The 24,628-nt window shown below is 47.2% G+C and overlaps 1 protein-coding gene across 6 annotated transcripts in view; it reads left to right on the top strand.

Moving 5' to 3' along the window:
• Positions 1 to 24,628, top strand: part of CABIN1 (calcineurin binding protein 1) — a 1,968,820-nt gene that overhangs the window by 938,187 nt on the left and 1,006,005 nt on the right. For 3 of the 6 annotated variants that reach the window (XM_069619890.1, XM_069619891.1, XM_069619889.1), the window contains one exon: positions 15,286 to 15,377. In XM_069619890.1, coding sequence (XP_069475991.1) covers positions 15,286 to 15,377 — 92 coding nt within the window. Of the gene's footprint in view, positions 1 to 15,285; positions 15,465 to 24,628 lie in introns of all 6 variants that reach the window. The other 3 variants (XM_069619888.1, XM_069619886.1, XM_069619887.1) reach the window with 1 other exon arrangement.

The raw sequence follows: 24,628 nt of genomic DNA, 5'->3' as shown, positions 1-24,628 counted from the left end.
CACTCTCAGCTCTCGCTCTGCCGTCAAACACTCCTCTGACATCTGCCACCTCCTTGAAGAACTAGACCTTGATGTCCTTGGTCTTACTGAGACATGGTTCACGGCCAGCTCAGTCACAAGCTTTGACACTCTCCTACCTGATGGCTACAAGATCCTCTCAGCACCCAGATCCTCCCGGTCCGGTGGGGGGGTAGCCTTGATCTTTCCTGAATGGATTCCTGCCTCTATCATTCCCACTCAGACCTACTTCGCTTTTGAATGCCTTGTCTGTAGGCTTTCTCTCTTGCCTACCCATTATCTTACTGTGGTTACCATCTACCGGCCTCCTGGTCAAATCACCTCATTTCTCTCTGAGTGGGCAGATCTCTCCTCCTCCCTCCTGGCCTCTACCACTGAACTCCTCCTCCTCGGTGACCTAAATATGCATTTAGACTCTCCTTGCTCCTCCTCTGTACTCTTCTGTGACCTCTGCGACTCCCTCTCCCTGTCCATCCTCCCCTCTGGCCCGACTCACTCTGCAGGGCACACACTCGATGTCTTGATCTCTTCTGACCTCCCCCTCTCCATCCCTCTGACCAATCTGCTCTCCTGGAGCGATCACTCCCTCCTCTCATCTCATCTCTCCCTCTCTTCCCACCAAGCCAAGCCTACCCCAACACTGCCACCTACCTTCTCGGACATCCGGCCCATGAAGCGTGTGTCAGTTGAGGCTTTTGCCGCCACTTTCTCTTCCCCCTGCCGCCTCCACCTTTGGCTGTCTCTCAACCTGATACAGCCCTGTCTCTGCTCTACTCTTCAATTTCTGATAAACTTGATGCTCTTGCCCCTGTCATGAGGATCCATTTGAAGTCCAAAGCCAAGTGCAATTCCTGGTATGACTCTGACCTAGCTACACTTAAACGTAAGTGTAGGGCAGCTGAGAGGAAATGGAGGACTTCCTGTTCATCCTCTGACAAACTGGCCTGTCGCCTGCTACAAAGGCAATACCGACTCTCTGTCCTCACCAAGAAGAGAGTCCACATTCAAGCTCGTGTCTCTGCGGCATCTAACAACTCGGCTGAACTCTTTAAAATCTGCAAGGAGCTGGCCAACCCTGCTGCAGTCTCTACCCCTCCTGTTGCCTCCCAGGCTCTTTGCATCCTGTCCACCCTCTCCACCCACACTCCTCCTCTTCCCTCTCCATCTGTGCTTGCTGAACCTCCTTTAGCCACCCTCCCACCATCCTTCTCGTCCTTTCCTCTTTTCACCCCTGACGTGGTTGCTAGACAAGTCCGATCTATGAAAGCCTCTTCAAAACAGGTTCATCCCTGTTCCTCTAAAATCATCAAGGACCACATTGACACCCTCGCCCCGGCCCTTGCTGATTTTTGCAACCACTCCTTTGCCTCTGGATCCTTCCCCTCTCGTCTGAAGCACTCCTTTAGGCATCCGCTTCTCAAGAAACCTACAGCTGATCCTTCTTGTCCAGCTAACTATCGCCCAATTTCCATTACTCCCTTTCTTGGCAAACTCCTGGAAAAGTTGGCCATCTCTCAGCTTAATCTTCATTCCAATTCTGTTGGCTGTCTCCATGACCACCAGTCTGGCTTCAGAGCTGCCAGAAGCACGGAAACTGCTCTCCTAAACATCCGTGAAGATCTGCTCACCGACTTTGACTCTAACATTCCATCTGTCCTCATCCTCCTCGATCTCTCTTCTGCCTTCGACACGGTCAACCATACCATGCTGTTCAACCGTCTCTGTGAAAACCTGGGTATCACTGATCAGGCTCTGGCCTGGCTGACCTCTTTTCTTTCAGATCGACCCTCCTAGGTCCAACTTGGGTCCTTCCTTTCATCTATCTTCCTCTCTACCTGTGGTGTTCCCCAGGGGTCTAACCTCTCGCCCTGGCTTTTCAACCAATACCTGGCAACTCTCGCCCACTGCATTGCCATTTTCTGCTCAAATTTCCAGTGCTACGCTGACGACACTCAACTAATTTTCAAGCTGCCCTCTGCCACCTCCTCTCCCTCTCTCATCTCTGATTGCCTAACTGCCATTCAAGATTGGTGTGCCACCAATGATCTCTGTCTGAATGCCAGCAAGAAGGAGATCCTCCTCATCAGCACACCTTCACCATCCTTTCCCCTCACTCTCTGGCCGGCCTCCCTTGGCCCTCCTCCTACCCCCACCTGAGAGGCTAAGAACCTCGGGGTCATCTTTGACTCCACCCTTTTCTTCTCTGCCCACATCTCTGAGGTCTCTAAAAAGTCAAATTTCCAACTGCACCTCCTCAAAGGTACTCTGCCTTTCCTCTCCTTCCCCCAGAAACTCATGGTATCTCAAGCTCTGGTTCTCTCTAGCTTGGACTATTGTAACAGCCTCTTTCTAAATCTACCTGCCTTTACTCTCCGCCCTCTGCAACTAATCCAGAACAGGACTGTGAGACTTGTCCTTGGCCTCAAGCCCTGGGATTGTATCTCTCCAGCTCTGAAATCTCTCCACTGGCTCCCAGTGGATGCAATGATTAATTTCAAAACCCTCTGCATTGTCCACAAGGCTTTCTGGGGCCTGGGTCCAAAATACCTTCAGCTATCCCTCCGCAAATACCTCCCCTCTCGAGCTCTTCGCTCCTCTACCTCCAACTCACTCAGGGTCAGTCGTTTATCTAAGAAACGAGCTGGGGGTAGATCTCTGTCTTCGGCTGGGGCCTCCCTCTGGAACAGCCTCCCTGCCACTCTCAAACTTGAGGAGAACCATCTCCGGTTCCGGAAGAACCTCAAGACCTTCCTCTTTTCTTCTGCCTTCGCTCCCCCTCTCTCCTGCTGATCTGTTCTCTCTTGGCACCATGCACCTGGCCACCCTCTGTCTTTTGGGCCAAGGTACCTGTTCATCCTGCCACCCTCCCGCACTGCCTCCGGGCCACCCCTTGCACTGGGGTCTGTATCTGTACCCATACAGCCCCCCCCTTTTTCTTCCTGCACTTATCAGACCTACCCTGTCTGCTGCCTTAAACCTAGCACTTGCAAATTGCTGGCTGCATTACCACTGTTTGTTGCCTTTATTATTTATTTATTGTTATTTATCTGTTTCTCCTCTGCTTCGCACTTTCCAACTCTCCCCCCTTCCATGCACTTTTCCCCTCCCCCTCTCCCATGCACTTGCGCGTTCTCAATGTCACTGGGCCTAGTAAGATCACTGTTTTGTTCTCCCCTGTTCCCCTCCCTTGCCTTATCGCGCTCTGAAACACTTGGGTACGAGCGCGATAGAAATAAAATATCAATCAATCAATCAGTCAATCAATACAATGTGTATGGATGTCAGCAACCAAAGAAACAGTGGTTAAAGTGCATTTCTGAGCTTTTTCCAGCTTCTAACTTATTTTCAGTCTCTTCGAGTTAAAAACAGTTCCACATAAAGGTCTTAGAGCTCTCTTCCCCAAATCAACACAGTTCAAAACAACCTCAGGGTTCCCTTCCCCAAATCAACACAGTTCAAAACAACCTCAGGGTTCCCTTCCCCAAGTTCAATACCATTCACAGTTAATTCAACTCTCAGCTTTCTGTATGAATGTTCTCTTTTTAGGCTTTCCAACCGTTCACTTGGCTTTCCTTCTCTTCAGTCGCTTTCAGAATGATGAGGCAAAATAATTTCAATCTCTTTATTTTCCTCGGCTCACCCCAACTAGGGGCTACTCGGTCTAGGCACAGTTGTCGGACCACATCGTTCACCCATCACAGGTCATGCAACCAATAACCCTGGGTACTTTATAATGTTGATTGATTCTCATTGGACTACTTTGCCACCATTTGTTTCCTTTCTGCACTTGTGACATTAGTCCCTCTGTGTTACTGTCTCTTCTTGACAGTGTGAGAAACCTGAAGGGTCTCCCTGACTAGTCCCCAGGGATGTTTCATCCAGGTGGCACACCAGTGAGGGAGGATCACCTGGGTAGGGCGGGGTCCTTGGGGAGAGGAAGTCGGACACCGACGGGTCAGACGAGGTATCCACCTTCTTCGAATGCCTTTTCCCCATCCTGCTATACAGGAAGCTCAGAAACTCTAACCCCCCACACCCCCCTTCCAACACAAACACTTTGGTACACCATGAAAGACAACGGAGAAACACCAGAGCCGTTTACCCAACATGTCCCAACACAAGGGTCAGGCAATTGACCAGGATCACACACATCTGACGGCCCTTTCCCTTCCCCACAGGGATAAAAGGTGGAGCATGAGAGCACAATACGAGCAAGGCAGACCACACGACTAAGCACAGGAGTTCAAGAGGAGAAAGGTGGCGCGAACCGAAAGGCTGACAAGAGAGAAGCGACATTGCCCTTTCTGACCCAGACCCGCGAAGCCTCAGTGGAAGGAATCGTAAGCCCGCGAACAATAGCCCAAGTATGTTGCAGCAGATGTCAACCGTATACAGAGTGTCTATGCTGACAAGCAGGCCTGAGGGAGACCCCTGCTACCGTTGTACCGGCCTTGACTCCCAATACAAGAAATGGCAAATCGCTCATCACAGCCGGTGAGTCGAGGGGAGAACCGATAAGAAACCGAACTGTGTTGAATGAAAGTCACAAAATGGCACATTGAGGAAAGTTCAAAGAACTCTAAGTTGTGAAGGGAAGAAAAGTTGCACAGGGGACTAGCACCACGTGGGTGCTCACTCGAGAGAGACTGGTTGATTCCCGTGTTGATTGAAACTACTGATACCAGCAGGCTGTAGGCGAGCCGCCAAGAAAGGTCAAAGTGGTCATACAGGGGTCTAGCAAAATCCCTGTACAGTCGAAAGACTTTGACAAACCATTGAGAATGCAAGGGAAGGGAATCCTGCCACAGAAGAAAGTAAAAAAAAGGAATTGTGAGATGACCAGAGTGAACCTGACAGAGGGATGTCAGTAAAGAGGGGCGAAGTCTAAAGTTCCAAGTAACAGTGTGTTGACAAAAGTGAACCCGACAGAGGGAAGTCCACAGTGAACTGTTTAAAAAGGCATTAAGATTTGTGAATGCCAAGGAGAAAATATCTTTGTGAAAAGCCGTAGTGAACCTGACAGAGGGAGGCAGTCGAGGAGGGTCTGACCGTCGGATCAACTGCCCGACACAGTGGCTAGCAGCGACCCACCTTGACTTTCACGCTGCTGGGGGCTGTGAGGCAAAGCGGCCGCATGGTTCTATCGGCCTGCATGGGGGGCGGGGCATCCGCATCGCATCTCCAGGACCGCGCCTGAGCGTAACATCACGGACAGTGGTCGTCATGTCACACCACCAGGATCCATTTGGTCCGTTTCTCTTCTACTAATGGGCTGGGATTGGGCTTGCCCTATGGTGACTGGATCAGCCCCACGCTGACTTTCCCTTTGATATATTCCGACGGCCGCAGCTCCACTGTAACGCTGAACGACCCTGAGCTGCTGCATGGGAAGGGGTCTGAAACTCCATTAGGCCTAATATCATCGGCGCCTGCGTCCCACTGATGAGGCTCCTACCCTGCAGCTCGCATGGTGTCCGCCGTACACCGCCTGCTATCCAACACCCTAGGAGCCTCCATTCCACTCGCTGCGACCCGCCTGTGATCAGGCTGCGGTCCATGAGGGAGGCCACCCCCTCAGGCAACTGGACACTGCAACATCACCCTCCGCCACCAGGCAAACCAAACCTGCAATGAATGAACAAGAAACCACGGGGTAGCTCATTCACCTCGGGTGAGCGTTGCACCCCACACCCTGAAAAAAAAGTTCCAGACATCGACCGGGCCCAGACCCGCCGCATTAGCACCTCGGAATACTGCGCCCCTCTCCTGCTGCAGCGCCACTACATCTCCTGCATTTAAAGCACTATTCCCGCACAGGAGTAAACAAGTGGAGGTCTGGCCCAAGTGGTTCCTAGGATCTGGATGCGGGGCTGCGCAACTGCTCTCGCCAGCCTCGTAGGTAGCCATAAACAGTAGCCCCATGTACCGTTGGCTCACGGACTACAGATCAGCACATCTCCATCCGTAATTGACCTCCGTCACAGCAGGGCAATTGTACACTCCTACTTACCTGCTCACTCCGATCCAGCTTATCCTGACAATTGGCGGTGTCCTCCTGCCACCTGCAGCTAGGCCGCTGCCATTATCCGGCTGTGAGGACACATTCTTTTCACCCAAGGACCGGTGCTGGAGCCGGACAGCGGTGGGTAGCGAGGACAAGGTAAGCGAGACAACCCTGTTACCTTATTCAGTGCCTGAAACTAGTCCCTGTCCTTGTGTTGTGGATCTCTGAGGTCCAACATCATCCCTGTGCCCAGCCATAATCTGCCATATCTCTGTCTAATGACTAACGTCTAGCCGTGGATGCTGGTACTGGGCACGGACCCCCAGACCGCGCTAGCAGACATCAGGCTGAATCCAACAGGAGCAAACAGCTAAGTAGGCCCCCCCACACCCCCCACCCCTGGCTAAACACTTATGTTGTTCCACGGCGGGGACGGCCATGTGTTAATCAGGTCCCTGACCTAGTCTGAGAACCACCCAACCCACTGCATTGCTGTACCATAATACGGGGCTTCCAAGAGCACGCTATATAGACATTGAGAATTGGCCCCAGCCCGAATACTTCCGCAACAGGCCCAATCTGTGAAACGTGCACAATACTCTGGATAGGATTACAAGAAACACCGGCAGTATCTCCTACAACCCCCGCTCACCACTAATTCGCCTAGATAGCATCATGACCAAGGGCACCAACAAAAAAAAGGGCCCAATGGACTCCTTCACAGGGCCTAGATCGACACACCCTGAGAACCCTCCCTCCACCAGCAACTCACACACATATGCTGAAACCGAGAACTCGAGAGACAACCACTTATTACAGACCATGAAAAACGGGTTCCTAGCCATAAATGTGAAGCTGGACGACATTGTCGGCACAATAAGATCCCTGAAAGGGAAAATTGAAAAGGAAAGCAGCCGCATCACGAAGGGGAGGGACGCATTGGTACGAACAAAGACGCCATAGCAAGCCACGATCGTACACTGAACTCCATACAGACTGAGATCTGGAAAATGTCCAGTAAGTGTGACGATTTGGAATCTAGGTCCCGTAGGAATAATATCCCTGTGGTTGGGGTCCCCGAAGCGGCAACTAAGGGACCCATGCAAAACTTTATTGAATGACTCCTGAAAACACTCTTTGACCCTACTAGGTTCGCACCTCAGTTCCTTGTGGAGAGAGCACACCGAACATTGGGGCCTCCCCCTCGTCCCGGAGCTCCCCCGAGGGCGATAATTGCAAGACTCCTAAATTATCACGACAGGGACCTGTGCTCCGGCTTACCAAAGAAATTGGCACACTACAGTTTGAGTCAAACAGAATCCATATATATCCGGACTTCGCCTCTGGCATTCAAACATAGAGAAGATCCTACGACCACGTGAAGCGCCTCCTACGGGTTAGGAAGGTTCCATATTCATTGATGATCCAGGCCAAACTTAGAATCCAATATGAAGGGAAGTCCCATTTCTTTGATGACCCTGCTGAAGCCCTGGCCTATGTGGAAGCAAACATACCCATCCCTCCGAGTCAACCGTACCGTGGAGCCAATGTACTGCGCAATGAGGAGGAAGAAGGCCTGGATGAAAACGACTGAAGTAAACTAATTCCTAACAAGTCTAAACGAATCTTTGTTCTCTCAAGCAACAGCAACAGACTGGTAAATAATGTAGCACCTCGGAACATCGAGCACACTTGAAGGCAAGCTGTCAACATGTCCCCCCAGGGATTACCCAAGAGTTTGAAAAGGGCACATCATCAAGTTGGGGCAGATGGTGAAGGTGGGGGGAGGGCAAGCGAAGTTTGGGGAAACACATGCCGGCAATCGGACCGGGACCCGCCCAGTGATAGTTACGCTGGAAGAGGTTCACTGATACCTTTCACAAACCAGATTGCCCACGCTGGATAATGGTGCTAATATGAAACTGAACAGCCCAATCACAGTAGATGAAATTCTAGACGGTATAGCCTCCCTAGCATCAAGTAAAGCTCCCAGTCCAGATGGCATAGACATAGAACTATATAAGACCTACAAAGATATCCTTGCCCCGAGACTCCTTAAAGTATGGGAGGAGTCATGTGTGTCCAGGAAACTACCAGTTTCTCTCACCGAAGCCGTGATTACGGTACTCACCAAACCTGGGAAACTAGCAAATGAAATGGCCTCATACCACTCTTTATCTTTGATTAACACAGACATTCAAATCTTTGCCAAGACCTATGCCAATAGATTGATGCCCTATATGCGCACCCTAGTACACCCTGACCAGTCTGTATTTAAAATGGGTAGATCAACAGCATTAAATTTACACCGACTGTTCTGCACCATGTCGCAAATAAACCCTGACCTCCCTGCAGCTGCTATGATTTTAGATGTGGAGAAAACATTCTACTCTGTCTCGTGGACTTTCCTATTTGGGGTCTTACAACACATGGGGATGGGCGGGGAGTTCTGTAAATTTGTTAAATTACTACATATAGACTCAAAGTCCAGGATTCGCACTAAACAAACTATTCAAACATCATTAGACTCTACAGAGGAACTAGACTGGGCTTCTCCCCAATTCTATTCACATTGACTATCGAACCCTTCGCAAGCAGAGTCGGGGAATTCCATGGGCACAGAGGCATACATATACAAGGGCCACTGCAAATTATTTCACTTTATGCCGACGACACCCTAATCTATTTGAAACGACCCGAGGTCAATATTGCACCTTTATTAGCAGAGATTGATACTTTAACCTTACATCCGGGTTATAAAATAAACGACACGAAATCTGAGATTTTCCCTCTTAATGATAAAACCATCGAACCCACACAGCTGCATTGCATGAAATGGGTATGTACTAGGGGTACAGGTTGCAAGGTCATACAAACTTCTACCCAAACATAACCATGCACTCTACTTATCTACACTGGAACATACGCTCACTCTCTGGAGCAAATTTCCCATATAACTGATTGGGAGAATAGCAGTCCTGAAAATGATTGTTTCCCCGAAATTGCTGTACCTCTTCGATACCATACCTATGTGGCCAGACCGACAGTATTTCGACACACTCCGTAGCCTTGTGGTGGGGTTTGCTTGGGGTGGTAAAACGACCAGAGCAAAATGGGAATCCCTTAATGAACTGTAGCACTGTGGCGGTCTGGCGGCCCCGACTTTGCGCTGTACTATCTAGCTGCACGGGCACACTATGCAGGATTATGGTTTACACCCGACATTAAATTCCCACAAATGGAAATTGAACAAAGATCCACTGCACCATACAATGTTAAATCCACGCTTATAAGCTCATATAAAACCTACCACTGCCCATTTGATCCGCTCCGCACTACAGTAGACGCCTGGAGGCACATAATGAAGAAACTTAATATCACCTATCCTGTCCGCTATGGGACTCACCAGATCTCCCTCCCTCTCAGGATGCCGACATCCAAACTGCATAGGACCCTGGCAGAGTACTACATCATGGAGACCTCTTCCCTGAACACAGCTTTGTCACCATAAACGAGCTCAAGGATAAACTAGGTGATAACCCTAAAAAGATATTGCAATACTACCGTATGAGAGCTGCCGTAAGGAGACAATAGCCATCTCGCCCGAAAGAACCAGAAACCAATGAATGTATGGAATTAGTCATAGACAATAACAGAAAAGGATTACTAGTGAGACTTTATTCTAAAATACAAACAGAAATGCCATTACAACCTAAACTGAGAAATATGGGAGACACGCACTGGGACAAAGATTGATGAGGTAAAATGGCCAAAAATGTGTGCATTAACTAAAGAAGTATCGCTGAACTCCAGACTAGGTTTTATTCAATGTAAGACCCTAAATAGTCTTGACTACACTCCCTGGCACATTACGAAATTCAACCCACAATGCATACAAACCTCTCCGAAATGAAACACCGAAAGTTGCAGATACGATCCACATGCTGTGGAGTTGTGGACCAGTCGCCGACTTCTTGAAACATGTCTCACAAACACTATCTGACATGTTGGATGTCCCATCCACATCCCAACCGCTAAAATACCTCCTGGGTGACATGGGCAAAGCGGGCATAAAAACCTGTAGTCTAATTAACCTTGGATGTATAATTGCCAAGAAATGTAAAGCTAAAGAGGCCCCTACACTCAGTCAATGGCTCAAAGAGCTGACACATGCGTACGAAAACGAGGAGGGATATATACAAACCATTGTCTCCACATCTAGACCTAAGGACATATGGGCCCCATACGACGCATTCTTGGAAAGGGCAACCCCAGATCATACCCCAGGACAAAAACCACTAACGTGAGAGATACAAATAGACAAATCACAAAGTATTCGATGTTCCTTAAACACTCAGAATTGCAAGATATATATTTTAATTGTCAAGCGTGATGTTATGATGACCCTTGTGAACAAGATATTTGTTAATGCAAGGTATTATATGTTGATATCACTTGTTAAATAAAGTTATTATAAAAAAAAGAAAATAAACATAACCAACGACGGTCCTGATATCTAAAGCGCAACTGTTGTCTCATGCTGGGAAAGCTCGAACGTCTGCTGTGCTCAGGACTTCCACCTTGTCCAGTGCTAAAAATGTGGGGAAGGGAGACCTATTTGTGAACACTTCTTTCTTTTTTGTGAACCTTATCCCACACTCTTTTTGTATTTAGTTATAAGGACTGGCAATAGTTTTTTTTTTTTTTTAGTATAGACCCTTTTATTTGACAAGACACCACTAGGACTGCCTTATTTTTCATTTGATGGTCGTAATTTCTGCCCATCTTAGTTTTAGGTTTAGATTAGTCATTTTTCCAACATGCACATTCAGTTTAATAAACACCCTTGAACTGTGATCCCTTGTGTCTGTCTATCCTTGATACCATGCCTTCCTTAAAGCAGTCTCTTGATTCTGCCAACAGGTGCCTTTCATAGAGGTCACTTTGTGGTGTGTGTTCCTTGTCACCACCTTATTTGCACACTAACCAATAGTGCTTTTCATTTACCTTTCATATGCTTCACCAACTCTTGTTACCAGTTTTCACTTGGCTATGTGTTTTCACATTGTTCAAAAATGCGTTTCCCTATTTTTGTTCCATTCGTAAATACACATCACTTTCTCTTCACTCATGTGGTATTTTCATATATTGCGGATAGTTTTTCTTTAGTTCGGTATTCAATACTTGTTAAGTACTTGGCAACTTTCTCAGTACTCTATAATGTCCATATGGTCTCCAGACCCATTCACTATTTGCGTTCATTTGTTCGGCCACTTCTATGGACCTTATTAAGCCCCAAAGCACCCCGATCTGAGTGATCTTACCCAGTCACTCACCGGTATGCGGCAGCTCCTCCGGCTGCTTGTGCGATCCTCTTCTGCTTTCGCTCGCTCCCTTCTCTCCCATCGGGATCACCAGAGGGCCATGCTTGCCGCTTCTGTATGTTCTTGCTGCCTTCTACAGCGTAGTGGAGATTTCTGTGTCCTCCAAGCTCCAGCTGGGGACATGCAGCTCGGAACTATGCAGGGCTCTTGACTCGCAGCTCTCTCCAGCCTCAGCGTCCTTCTCACTCTCCTGCCGTCCATTTCACCGGCTCCTCCTCTCCAGACTGCTTCACAGAACCCTGGTTTCCTAGGTGGTTCCTCTCTTGCATGTGGGTCAATTTTTATAAGCACTTGTGACCTCTCAAGGTGCTGCAGGTGAATGTCCTTTGCCTGACTACAATTACCACTGGGACATGCCTGACCTTTAGAATGGTGTACTACAGTCCTCTTCCTCGTCCCAGTACCAAAGTAGTGTTTACAAGGGGAAGTGTGCATTGCTCCTAGTCACCTCTTCTCCATCCCAGTCTTAAAGGGACCTGAATGGGAGACAGTTGGAGTGTGTGCGCCATTGGTTAAGAGTGGTAATAATCTTTGAAGTTTAGGGGAGGGAAGGTGGTACTTTGACAAGGGAAAAAGGGATAACATGCCTCACCTAAAGGCAACTTTTCTCCACTCCCTGAGGTCCCTTCACACAGGTGATCCTCCCTTGCATATCCACCCCCAGAGTCGGAATTCAAAAGAGATGGCCACCTGAGAGGAAGATCCAAGGTGATTAGATGGGAGGATGCCTTCATAATTTTTTTTCCTTTAAGGCCTAATAAATGTTGCTTTTTTTTTACTGTGCATTGATTTAATAAAATACGTTCAGAACAAGTTAATATAAAAGTACAACACATATAAAAACAATGTTATCAACAATTAATTACATATAACCTCCATCTGACAATTGGAAATAAATCCAATTATAGTCTAGGATAATGACAATTGATTCCAGATCGGACACAAAACCCAAATTGAATTGAAGATGATGCCACTTACATCATAATCAAAACTAGTAATCCTGTAATTCCCTTAAACCTTATGTTCAAGAATAAAACAGTAATAGATGATTCAAAGTTTCAATAATATCCACATTTTTACAGATACAGCAAAAGTGAGTATGTCTAGGTGTCTTGGATCTAATACATTATATTTCATGTGTAATGGGTTTAAATGAAATCTCATGAAATAGTAACAGTGTTTCATGTTAGGAAACCTACATGAGTAACCTGGAATATCCCCCCCATCTGTTCTTTCTTCCTGGTTTAAGTCTCGATGTAATTTGGAAGACAAATTCTGTTCCCTGGTGTTGCACCAATCACAATTCCATAGTTTCGGTTTAATTAGCAGATTCCCACCAACTAAATATCAGAATCATTTATTGTCGGACGTATGTCTCTGCATTTCTTAGCTAAATGTTTGACAACTGTTGTTCTCTTCCCAGCCAGTAAAGTTTTAAGATCTTCATATAAAGAATTACTTGTGGGGTTTAAGGTTTTACCATACACTTGTAATAACTTCCATTTAACAAAAGATTGCAAGGTAAGGAGGCTTACTTCATAGCTAATAACCCCATTAGTGGTGTTATTAAGTAGACCTAAAACTCCCACCCAAATAAGTCTCTCAAGTTTAAACATCCAACTTCAGTCTTCTAGTAGGACTTATAGGCCATAAACTATTGATTGAAAAACGTTCAGTTTATAGAAGTTATTTACAGTCCGGAGTGAGCATCGACCGTAACAAGTGCTAATGCAAATCATTTACGCTGAAAACAATGATTTATCCCATATTCTAACGAAGATTTCCATATCGTCTGTTTTTTTAAAGATGGGGAAACCCAGGTAAACAAGATGCTCTTCAATGTCAAGTTTGTATATAAAGTAAATAATCTGTCACAGATGTCCCCAAGAGCACACCAACACTTGAAGACAGTTCAAGGGTCTTTATTGGTGTTGTAGTCAAGGTGCTCTCTAATGGCATTCCCTCCCTATCCTGTCTAGACGGGCGTTCCCTTCCTAACCCAAGCATCCCTCAACCCTGGGATGGTAGCTCGAGACTGGTAACCACTGCTGTCGAACATCTGTCTTCTCTAAGGGTGATGGCCTAAAGACAGAATGTCTCATTTACTGAAGTCTTCAAGATGACTTGAGTTATGGATTTTTTACCTTTCAGACACTCGGGCCCCACTTGATCTTACCCTTACACACCTGACTATTCCTCTCCCTAGCTCTAGCTGTCACCCTCGCTTATCTCCTCCCCCTACTCCACCTACCGTCTCTTCTCTCTCTCTCTCTCCGACACGTCCTCTTCTGTCCCTCCATACAACTCTCTCTCTATTATCTCTTACTCATCACTACTAGTCCCCTCTACACATTACTTCTACTCTCTCCACACTGCTGCTACTCCCCTCCACCCTCTGCCTCAGTCACCCTCCTTTCACTAACCCAATCACCTTTCTTTCACTCTGCTCTCTCCTTACTAACCTCACTCGCAAACCTTTCACGCACACTCAAACACCAATGCCACTTTCTTCCAACCAATACTTCACCCTTTCCACTCCATCCTTCCTGTACCTGGTCTATTTTTCCTCTTGCTCCTCCCGGGACCTTACCTGACCAAGCCACATTTTCTGATTTCTTGTATTCCATTTTATCCTTCCCTCAACCCTCTATTGTCTAGCTTCTTTTGATTTTTCCCCAGTCCAACCGCTAACTGCCCTTTCCCAGGTAGGTGTTAACATTGTGCAAACATTCAAAAAGGTTCTTAAGCCCTGCCCCTTTCTCATCCGCAGCACTGCTGGTCCCCTCAATGGCTAACCGCAACAGTTGATGTTCCAGTTAGTGTGAGGGTCTCCCAGCATTTTATGGATAACGGCTTGGCGAGAGTGCCGCTCTGTGGTCCCCCAACATGTGAGCGCAAATTATTTGTCCATGTCAGTCCCACCGAGTGCACTGTGCCCTGACATGTGCTGGCATCATGCTGGTGCGGGTCGTTGTCTCCTAGTGGGTGGTTTTGCCTGGAAAACACTGTGCTCAGACTCACTGTTAGGTTCCTACTGAGGTTGGTCGCATAGTGGCTTACATTGTTCAGGCTGTTGCATATCTTGTTTTTCCTTCTGTTTGTTATGGTTCGTTTTATCTGCTTGCTGGCTGGATGTTCCATTATGGCGGCTGCAGGTGTGGAATCTACAAGACTAAGACAAAGACACTGGCCAAAATGGGGTTGTGCATGCAAGAGATGATGGACAGTGATACTGTCATGCAACTAGGAACAGGGGGAAGGAGTAGGGACTGGATCCCTCCCACCTACCACACCCCGCCTCCGGGGAATGACTTTCGGTACTGCTGGTAGGGCCCCATTCCGGGCTGGGGGGTCCCTACCCCACCTTACAGATCTCTGGCCCTGTCACAGCTATCCCTCTGTGTGGGCACGTCTTTATTTAAAGTTATAATTGGGTTTGCCTTTATCTCATTTGTTGTACGCCAACAGAAGCTATGGTTTCTTGTTTTTCAATGTCAGCAAGCGTACTCACACCACCAAACAAAGGGTCCTGAGGAATCTTTTGACCTCATTACATTTCCTTCATCTGGAAGGAAACTGAGGATGCTGTATGTTAGGAAGGAAGGGTAAGACCGTAAAACCATTTAATGGCCAAAGTCTATAACAAAATATCTTCTTGAAAAAGTTTTTTAAAAAATGATGTTGCTATGCTATGTGTGCTCCTTCACAGCTGGTTATATTGGAAGCATTAGATTCTGTAGGAGATAACCATGCTGAAAAACCTTTGTTACAAGTGTGTAACTTTGTCATTGTAATTTAGCTTTATTTAAATACACTTTCATGTATTATATTGCTCTCTTATTTTCCTCTCTAATGCCCCTGTTCGCCATTTCTCTGCAGGGACAAGGTGTGCATGCTGGATGAAGATTCTCACTCTTCAGCAGGGACCCTGCCAGGCCCCGGGACTTCTCTACCATCCTCCTCTGGGCCAGGTCTGAAATCTCCACCTTACACAGCCACTCCGATTGACCACGAGTACGCCAAATGTAAAAAACGCCGTCATCAGGCCACGCCGGACGGTACAGTCCCCCTGTTCTCTATACAGACAGCACAGGGAGGTGCTCTAATCATTGGGGACGGTGTGATCTGGTGGTTAACCATTCAATCACTGGGTCTTTGATAACACAGGCAATATTGCTGTGCACTAACCAAGGTGGTCATAGATTTGACACAGCTAACCAACAAGGTCTCCACCTCCCACATATCCAAACGGGACAGGGTAGTGATGCAGAAGCCAATGAGGCACTTTTAGCCCAATACTCTTGGAACCCTGTTGACGTTTATAACCCGAGAAAAGCAAGTTTCCCAAAATGATTTGCACATTAGTGCTTAAAGGTCTTTAGTTGTATTGCATTTGGCTGGTCACACTTTTCATAGCAGAAATGGGCATGTGGTTACAACACCTCCACATTGGTGGTTGTTTCTGCCAGACTGCACTTTTATGAGCAAAAGGAGATGTTAATTCATCTTGCACTTTAATTTCAGCTGGTATGGGTTGTTTTTATGGCCAATCAGTGTATTTGGGAAAGCCTGGCTGTCCCGTTTGGAGTGAGGCAAGTGCTGACTTTCTTGACTAATCTACTCTCACCACATAAACTCTACAAGGTGGTGGAATTATTCTTGTGCTAGGATTGTTTTCATAGTGTCTGAAATCCTGAGGTTCAGATCTTGATGGTAGAATTTCAGTACAGGCAGGGTTGGGTACCTGGATCAATGAGAATTATAGTGGTGTGGAAGGTGATTAACTCCCCTGCTTTGTAATTCGGCCAGTTGGTTGAGCACTCGCTGCTGCGATCTGAGCGTGATCTGCAGGTCGCAGGTTCGAATCCCGGCAAGGCCAACTCAGCCTTTCATCCTTCCGAGGTCGATAAATAAGTACCAATTTCGGTTGGCTGATATTGTATGTAATGATGTGCTCTGTAAAGCGCCTTGGATTAAGGCGCTATATAAATAACACATCATTATCATGATGGACCCTGTGGCAGAAGGGGGAGGATCCCATGGCCATGCACACATCTCCAAGCCGCTTCGGCAAGGGTCAGCCACATAGCATGCACAAGGATAATACAAGAGGCTGGCTTACACAGTTGTGGCATGTGTGAGAGAGGATTTGACTCTACTTTTCTAGCCAGGCACTTGTGACAAAGTGCAGCAGAGATCGATGTGCAGCAAAGATTGTGGATTGGTCTTTTTAGAGCCTTGGTCCATGCTACAAGAAACACCTAAATGCTTCAAGTAAACATACCTAAAATAGACATCCTAATCCTGAGCAGCCAATACCTGACCAGATCAAAAAACCCAGTAAAATTGCAGGTCCTTAACCAGAGCTCGGTCGAAGGGGAGTGGATACCAGGCTATATAAGGTCCACCTCAGGAGACAGAAGTTTGGGAGTCAATTTGGAAACAGGTGGTGGAAAGAGCAGAAGCTGAAGTTTTGAGAGGAGACTCAAGGAGATATCCAGGTGACTGTGGAAAGAATCAAGTAGAGCAGGAGGCAAGTAGGTTGCGAGGGGTGGCCAAAGAGAGAGAAGGAAGTCAGCAGGCAGGAAGGGATGAGAGACAGGAAATTGGTGATGCCCAGGGACAAGCTGAGGACATTAGTAAGGAAAGAAGTAAAGAAAGGATGTGTATTGAGAAGAAAGATTGCAGTAGTACGGGAGCCAATGAAGTAGTGAAGAAACAAGATTGTGCTGTAACCAGTACAGGAGAGGTTGCCCAAAGTGGTGGAGTAAGGGTGAAATAAATATTTCCTAAGGAGGAAGGGGCTGAAAGGGGTGACGAAGACTAAAGAAACATTAGGCATGTGCAAGGGAACAAAACAACAATTGATGGAAGGTGGTAAAGTAATTTGTGACTATTCACTACATATCGTCACTTCCCCCCGAAGGGGAATCCTTTCCCTTGAGGCTAGGGAGGTGAAGCCGTACCCAATAGCCCCCCTGGGGGTGACATTATGTGGGAGAATCTCCTGGGGAGGCAATCTTCCCCTCGCATACCCCCTCTGGGGATAAGCACAACCACCTAGGCTACAGTCCTTGTGGGATCACACCCCCACATACTCTAGCCCGCCTTCCTCTGCTAACCTCTTTGTAGACATTAGACCCATGTACTGTTCTAAGGCAGAGTACCTCAAGGTTCTTGAAAGTGCTGACATGAAGAACGGCGACAGGAACTACTAGGACAAGGTGGATCTGTGGAGCAATGAAGATAGAACCTGTGAAAGAGACAAAGGACTTATACAATGGGCCCAGACAATGCTGACAACATTGTATAAAGATCGACAATGGACTTTGTCTCTGGCAGCCGCGAGAGACTGCAGGTGTGCTGCACACCGAACGGGGGCGATTCAAACAGGCGCCGCTGATCTGAAGGGAGAGAGCTCCAAGAGGACGCTGTTAGTCCGCCGCCTCTGATGATCGGAGGTGCTGCGGGAGCAGACCTGTGCACAGCATTGTTGAGATGAGGAAGGAACGCACACGGCAGCGGGGAACCCCATTGCACAGCCGCAGGGAAACTTGAGAGGGAGAGTCCCTTATGACAGTGGCGGAAATAAGTCAGCTGACAGCCAAAGGAGGCTACTTGGCAGGGAAGTGAACCAAGTGTGCTAGTTCAAAGAAGAGGAGAAACCAGGGTCTGGGACCCAAAGCATAGAAGTAGTAGTCATCTTCTTCGTCACAGTACTTGGCCAGGTAGTGGGCCATGAGAGACATATGAAAGAAGAGAAGCTAAGATTGTGGACCTTCCTAACACTTAGAATTGGGTGTTGTAGATGTGAAGCCAAATGAAGACCAGGGCAAGGGAGTCATTCCCCCTGGTTGTAAGGAACTGATAACAAAACAGCCGGAGAAGGGAGACATTCTCCTGGCCCAAGAAGAACCACAAAAGTATTGTTTGGAACTTTACCATCAGGGGAAGGAAGTCATTCCCCCTTATAACGTGTGGAGACACAAGACTTCTAAGATTTGGGATTTATTTTGGTATAAACCTAGAACCCCAACCCAGGAGAAGGGAGTCATTCTCTTGGGACCAGAACAGTACTGCCTTATTCTTTAGTTTCTAGCGTAAGGGAGAGAAATCAGGTTTTTCCTGACACCGGATTGTTGACACTTTTGAGTTGACAGTCATCCTGACAGTCACTTTATCTCTTTGGTTGAGGTAGGGAAACCCCTCTTAGAAATGAGGATTGTAAGGTGTTATTTTCTTTCCTCTTCAATAAGTCTTTAGCCTCAAACATGCTAACTTTTTTGTCATCCTCCTTGTGCACCCTTACAAATTGGAGGAAAGAGAGAATGAGTTATGAATTAATGAATTAGCAAGCTGTGGGTTAGTGGAAAACCTGGGTACAATCAGGAAGAAGACTGACGAGGGCGTGGTTGGGTTTGGAGTTAAGAAAAAGGATTATTGTGACAAGATAGTCTCGGAAAGCCAAAGAATTTATAAGGAGAAGATTGGACAAGAGCCTGCAGGGGGGCTGAAAATAAGAAGCAAATGCAGCTTGTGCAAGTGGTGAAAGAGGAGTATCTGGCGGTAGTTAAAAGCTAAGACAGCGAGGAGAGTAAGGAAGTTAAGAAGAGGCCTAGTCATGAGTCTGGAGTTCATGAGGGGTGATCCTGGGATGTGAGAAGGAACAAACATGTGGCCATTTGAGGTTATGCCTGTGAAGTCATAGGAGATCTGAGGGAGAAGCCAGAAAGCGGTTTAATAGGAATTAACACATGATTAGTTGCTGAGGAGGGACGTGAGCACAGGCTGGTGGTCATTGGATCTAGAAGTTGCAAGCTGGTTGGTAGAGACCAAACAGGTGGCCACCCTCTCGACCTCCAATTCATCTAGACTCTCATCAGAGGCTTTGGGAAGTAACGCAGCATCTGCCCCAGACCCTCATCCCTTTGGATGGGGGCCCTCGATGAAAAGCATAATTTTCCTTCTTGCCAGAAAGGAGACCATCTACAGGGGAGTCGAAAGACCAAATAACGGAAGACCAGAAGGAATAGCATGGTAGACATCCCCTTGAGACCACCACTATGTTTGCAAAGATCCCTGGAAGAATACAAGACGGGGGTACTGTGAAAACCTAGAGACTTTGTACAGAGACTTTGTTGAATGACCTCTTGTGGGCTGAAACAGTAGGCTGAAAAGCCTTCCTGAACGAGTTGTTACAGAACGTTCAATTCATTGTGACATCTGGCCAATCCTGACCTTTTAGTAGAGTTGTACTCTTATCACATTTATCATTTTGTCTCACATTGGATCAAAACACCATTAAACCACAGTAAAGATGAGTTTCTAGTCTTATCTGGCCTTTGAGCCATGTCTCCAAGGTGACCGGGGATCACAGAGTTATCTAACAATTTAATAAAAGGCCAGATGTATGTTTGTCCAATGCAGTAGCTTCCCCTGTTGTCACTGCTAGAGTGAGCTGTTACCTTAGGATAAATAGGGACAACGCCAATTTGTGTAGCTTCACATGTTGTCACTGCTAGATCAGCTGTTGGCTTAGGATCTATAGTGGTCCTACTGTGTCAATGAAAACCTGCACTTTGGTCCGTGACAAAGCCTTTTCCACCTTCTACAATTTCAGACCTGAAACATGTTAAAACTCTGGGCATGCATTTTGAAGCAGAACTGACCATGACAAAACATATGAATGCACTGGCCTCCGCCACAGCCCACACTCTTCCTGAGCAGACAATTCCTCTCCCTGAGCAACTGCCTTACGCTCGCTAGGGCCCTCATCTGCAAATTGGATTACTGCAATGTACTGCTCATGGGCATCTCAGTAACTAACCTGGCTAAACTACAAAAACTGCTATAGGCCTACGCTGTTCAGACCACATTTCAGAAATCAGACGAGAGGTGCACTGGCTACCCATCAAAGCCCACATTGACTTCGGAACACTATTGCACACAGTTGTAGCTACAAAAAGGCTGGCCTCTACCTTAATAACCGTGTTGCTTTGAAACACCATGTGCGCTCGCTATGGTCCTCCACCAGCATCTCGCTACTCGCTCCGAGATACAACAAAAAGAGCAGTAGAGGTCCGTTTCCGTCTCACATCGCCCACCCTTTGGAGCCCCCTTCCGCTGCATATCAGAAACGAACAAGCTTACTCAGTCTTCAAAATAGCTTGTAAAAACCTGGCTGTTCAACCAATATGACTGTCCTATGTGACCCTTTCTTTCTTCAAATGCTCTTCTTTCTACTAAACGCTGTGATATCCTCGGGCCTGGGATTTACATAAATGTAATACATAAATAAATGCAAAGTTGTAGATTTGTGAACATCTCAATGGATGTTCTGAATTAAGCTTGTGTATTTCGTGGTGTAAAGCTTGATAATGGAAACCTAAAATCCATTGCACTTCTAGCAAGAATTTTTGGCCAGATGGGATGTGCTGCCAAGGGATGGACCCATTTATTTAGAGAGATTTTCCTCATAAAATCGGACAACCACAAAATCTGACCACCTTCAGATGGCACCTGAGAACTAATTAGTAATTGTGTTGAGATACCAGAGTGACCATCGTGAGGGTCTGTCAGGGGGTATCTCATTAGCATTGGGTTCATGCCCACTGTAAGGAAGGCATGGTATCAAACAGTGGAGATGGACACAAGTGATCACAGTTCAAGGGCGTTTATTGATCTTCATTGGGTTGGTTGAATGCCTATCTAAGGATGGGAGCAAGCTACGACCATCACATAATAATAATACAGTCCTAGTCGAGTCCCTGTCAAAATAAAAGGGCCTATACTAATAAACCTATTGCCAATCCTTACTTGTACATACAAATGGTGCTGGACAATAGTGTATTAAAAAAGAAAAGTGTTCAAGAAATAATATGTCAGGATGTTGAGCAGTTGGCTTCCCTGCCCCACGTTTTCAGCATGGGGTAAGGCGGCACGTTTGAGCTTCGCACACGCTCTGGCTTCTCTGCCACGAGGATACAGTTCAAAGCCTATGTAACAGGGCCTTCTGCCAAAGCCTTTTTCCCAGTAACAGAATCTTACTGAGGGCCTGTCCTAAAAAACAAGCACTAAAGTTCCTTTTTTATCAGGATTTTCACAATCACAAGTTCTCGCTTCCAGTGTTCATCATGGGTCTCCCTCCTTCAGGCTCAGACTCCTTTTTACCACAATGTTCACAACTGGTCTCCCTCGATCGGGCTCGGACCATGAATCCCCCTCGTTCGGGCACGGACCCCTTTAGCACAATGTTCACAATTGGTCTCCCTCGTTTGGGCTGGGGCCATGTATTCTCACTTTCTACCTTACTTTCGCATGTGAGATGGGTTTTGCTTAAACCGTTGCAGGACCATTTCGATTCACTTCACACAATTTTCTTTAAAATCTTCTACTTTCGTATCTGCCACTTCTTGGCTGGATACCGTCGAGACCTTCGCTTGAGCACCCTCGTGGTGCCGGACCACTATGTCATTGGTATTGTATCTTTCCCCGTAAATGTTCAAACATCTGTCAGTAATTAAGCTTTCCTCACATCTTTCATCACACGCATTACCAATCTCTGTTCTTGCGCTCTTTATACAATGTTTGGCGCTTGCAACTTTGACTCCGACACAGACCGGTCTTGCATCGGTCTCCATGGTATCCTTGCTGACATAAAGAACAACTCACCGGCTGTGTTGATCTCTCTGGCGCTGCTTTGATTTTGGAGCCACGGACGGTCCCACAGCAGCTGCTGTTCCTCCCCGACTCAGTCAGCCGTGCAGGGGGGCCCTGGCTATCTCCAACACACAATGCAGGATTCTTCAGTCTGGTTTCCTGACCTTACCCTTTCTAATCTGAAGGGTTCTGGAAAGCAACTGTTTCTCACCTGACAGGTCAAGGGTATTTCTGTCCTTGCTCACCCTTCCTGGTTTGCTGTCTTTTTTTTCCCTCGTTCAGCTGCCGTCATTTAAATACTGTTACTTTGTGTGCTTTGTATCACTCAGAGTGTGCTCTCATGCTCCGCCTTTTATCAGTGTAGGGAAGTCTAATGGCAGTCAGGTGTGAGTGATTACCAGTAATTGCCTGACCTTGCCCCATCAGGTGTCCCACTTCCACTCCCCAAAGATGCCTCATCCAGGTGATCCTCCTGCACTGGTCCACCCCCAGGGTTTGGATCCAAAGGTGATGGCTGTGCCCTGGCCACCTCAGAGAGAGACCCCCGGGGACTAGCGGGTGAGACACCTTCTGGTTTCTCACACCACCACCCTCATTTTAAGCAAACTCGATGTACTCTTTGTGTTCTTAGTCCCCTTAGTGTAGATAGGGTTGAGCAGCTGAGGCACACTTCTCCAGAGTGATGGCTGATAAAAGAAATATAGTACAACAGGCTATTGTGTCAAAAAGGGAGTTCTGTATTGCTGGTAAGAACTTGTAAACACACTTAACAAGCATGTATAACATTTAGAAGCCTGTTCTGAGGTGATAGCAGAGTCTTTGGTGTTTGCACGTTCACTGGAGGTTTAGTCCAGCTGGGGCTGAAATGTGCTCTTGTAGCTTGTTGAGTCTTAGGAAGTATCAGGACCTTTTGCTCCACAACTGCCTCTTTTCTTTTTAATAGGAAATGAAGCTTACCGCCAATTGATCACTAGAGATACTGGTCCTGATGCAGCAGTTGTCCCAATATTAAACATGCACAAGTGTTGGCCAATGGGACCTTGTGGGTAGAGGTTCAGAGGGCTACTTTTTTGGGGGGAGATTTCAGTACCGGTTCCAGCAATATTGTGAGTCCCCAGACTCTGCAGGAACTGGTGGGGGGGCACAGAAGACATTGAAAGAAAGCAGGGTCTCCTGCTGCTGGATATTAATAGGATATGTGTTGTCCAGTGGGAATAATTGGTCTAATGATGGTCCCATGATGACAGCATGTAAGCATATGTGCCTTTCCTAGGCACCAACGTTCTTTGCCAACTTAAACGTTGTCACATTTGTAATCCTTATGCGCAGTAACCTCAAAAATGTAGACTGATCTGGTTACCGGTGCTCTCATCGCCTTAGAGTGTTGGTTTCCAAGCATAGTTACACATTGGTGTCTCTCGGAAGTCATTGAGTGACTTGTGATTCACTTCTGCACAAACCACTCTGGATCATCCTCTTGTTCAGACCTCTTGGTGGGTTCACATACTAGCATCTTTGCTTGCCCACAGGACAGCCAGTCGAAAGAAACTTGACTTCTTCAGGAGAAAGGTGTTCACCTCAGGTTGCTTGGGCTGCGGTATGGCAAACGCCTTCTTTACATAGCGCGATACACTTTTCCTTTGTTGCTGGGCAGGGGTGTTTCTAGGTCTGGAAAAGATCTGGGGCTATGCTAATTTTGGGACTGTTGCGGATGGGGGCTAGCTAGCCTTTTTGGTTGTAACCCCTGAGCGTCTATCCGGGGCTACAACCAAAAGACCCGGGGCTGTAGCCCCCTCAACCCCGACAGCAACACCTATGTTGCTGGGCTAACGTATGATCATGTGTACTTGGATCTGCAGACTCGGTTTCAGCAGTTAGTTGCAGACTATGCAGAGGCGGCGAAGCAAACCTTGAAAATGTGCCTGGACACTGGTCAGGTCCCCATGTACTGGTATCGCCAAGCCGCACAAATGGCTGTACACTTCAGGGTTAAACAGTTGCATGTGCCCTTTGATTGGATTCTGGCTCCATAGTGTTGGAGTTGCTGGAGAAGATTAGAACTTCAAGAGCTTCAGCCAAGTTCTTGGGCCTCTCGGCCCCTCCTTGTCAGTTGACCCTGCCTCGCAGAGCAGTAGCAGAGGCAGCTGTTGTTGCCGGGGTGAGGAGAGGAGAGGAGAGGAGATAATGGAGCGCTGCAGGAGGTTGGGCGAGCGTTCGGTGCACCAGCAGGGGGCGGCCAGAACCCCAGCCCACCACTGTCGTAGAGGAGCCGGAGAGAGCTCAGCATAGTACACTCGGAGCCAACAGCAGTAGTTGCCACATTAATATTTTGGGCGCTCCAGTGCAAGGGGATGTTCACATAGCAGGTCGCCCTCATCCCCAGTAACTCCAAAGTCAACATCAAGGAAGTGGCTGGTGTAAATAGAATGGAGGCTCACTGTCCACACCCAGACCAGCAGTGGAGCCATAGTAGTGCATCCAGGTAGCTTTATTAACCATAGGTACATGTATACATCTCCAGTTACTTGAAGGTATTTCCAGGATACATGGGCAGGTAGATGTA

The sequence above is a fragment of the Ambystoma mexicanum genome, chromosome 10 (genome assembly GCF_040938575.1).
Source record: "Ambystoma mexicanum isolate Mex_15411 chromosome 10, UKY_AmexF1_1, whole genome shotgun sequence".
NCBI classification, from domain to species: domain Eukaryota; kingdom Metazoa; phylum Chordata; class Amphibia; order Caudata; family Ambystomatidae; genus Ambystoma; species Ambystoma mexicanum.
The sequence above is the reverse complement of the archived record's forward strand: the minus strand, read 5'-3'. Positions and strand labels throughout refer to the sequence as shown.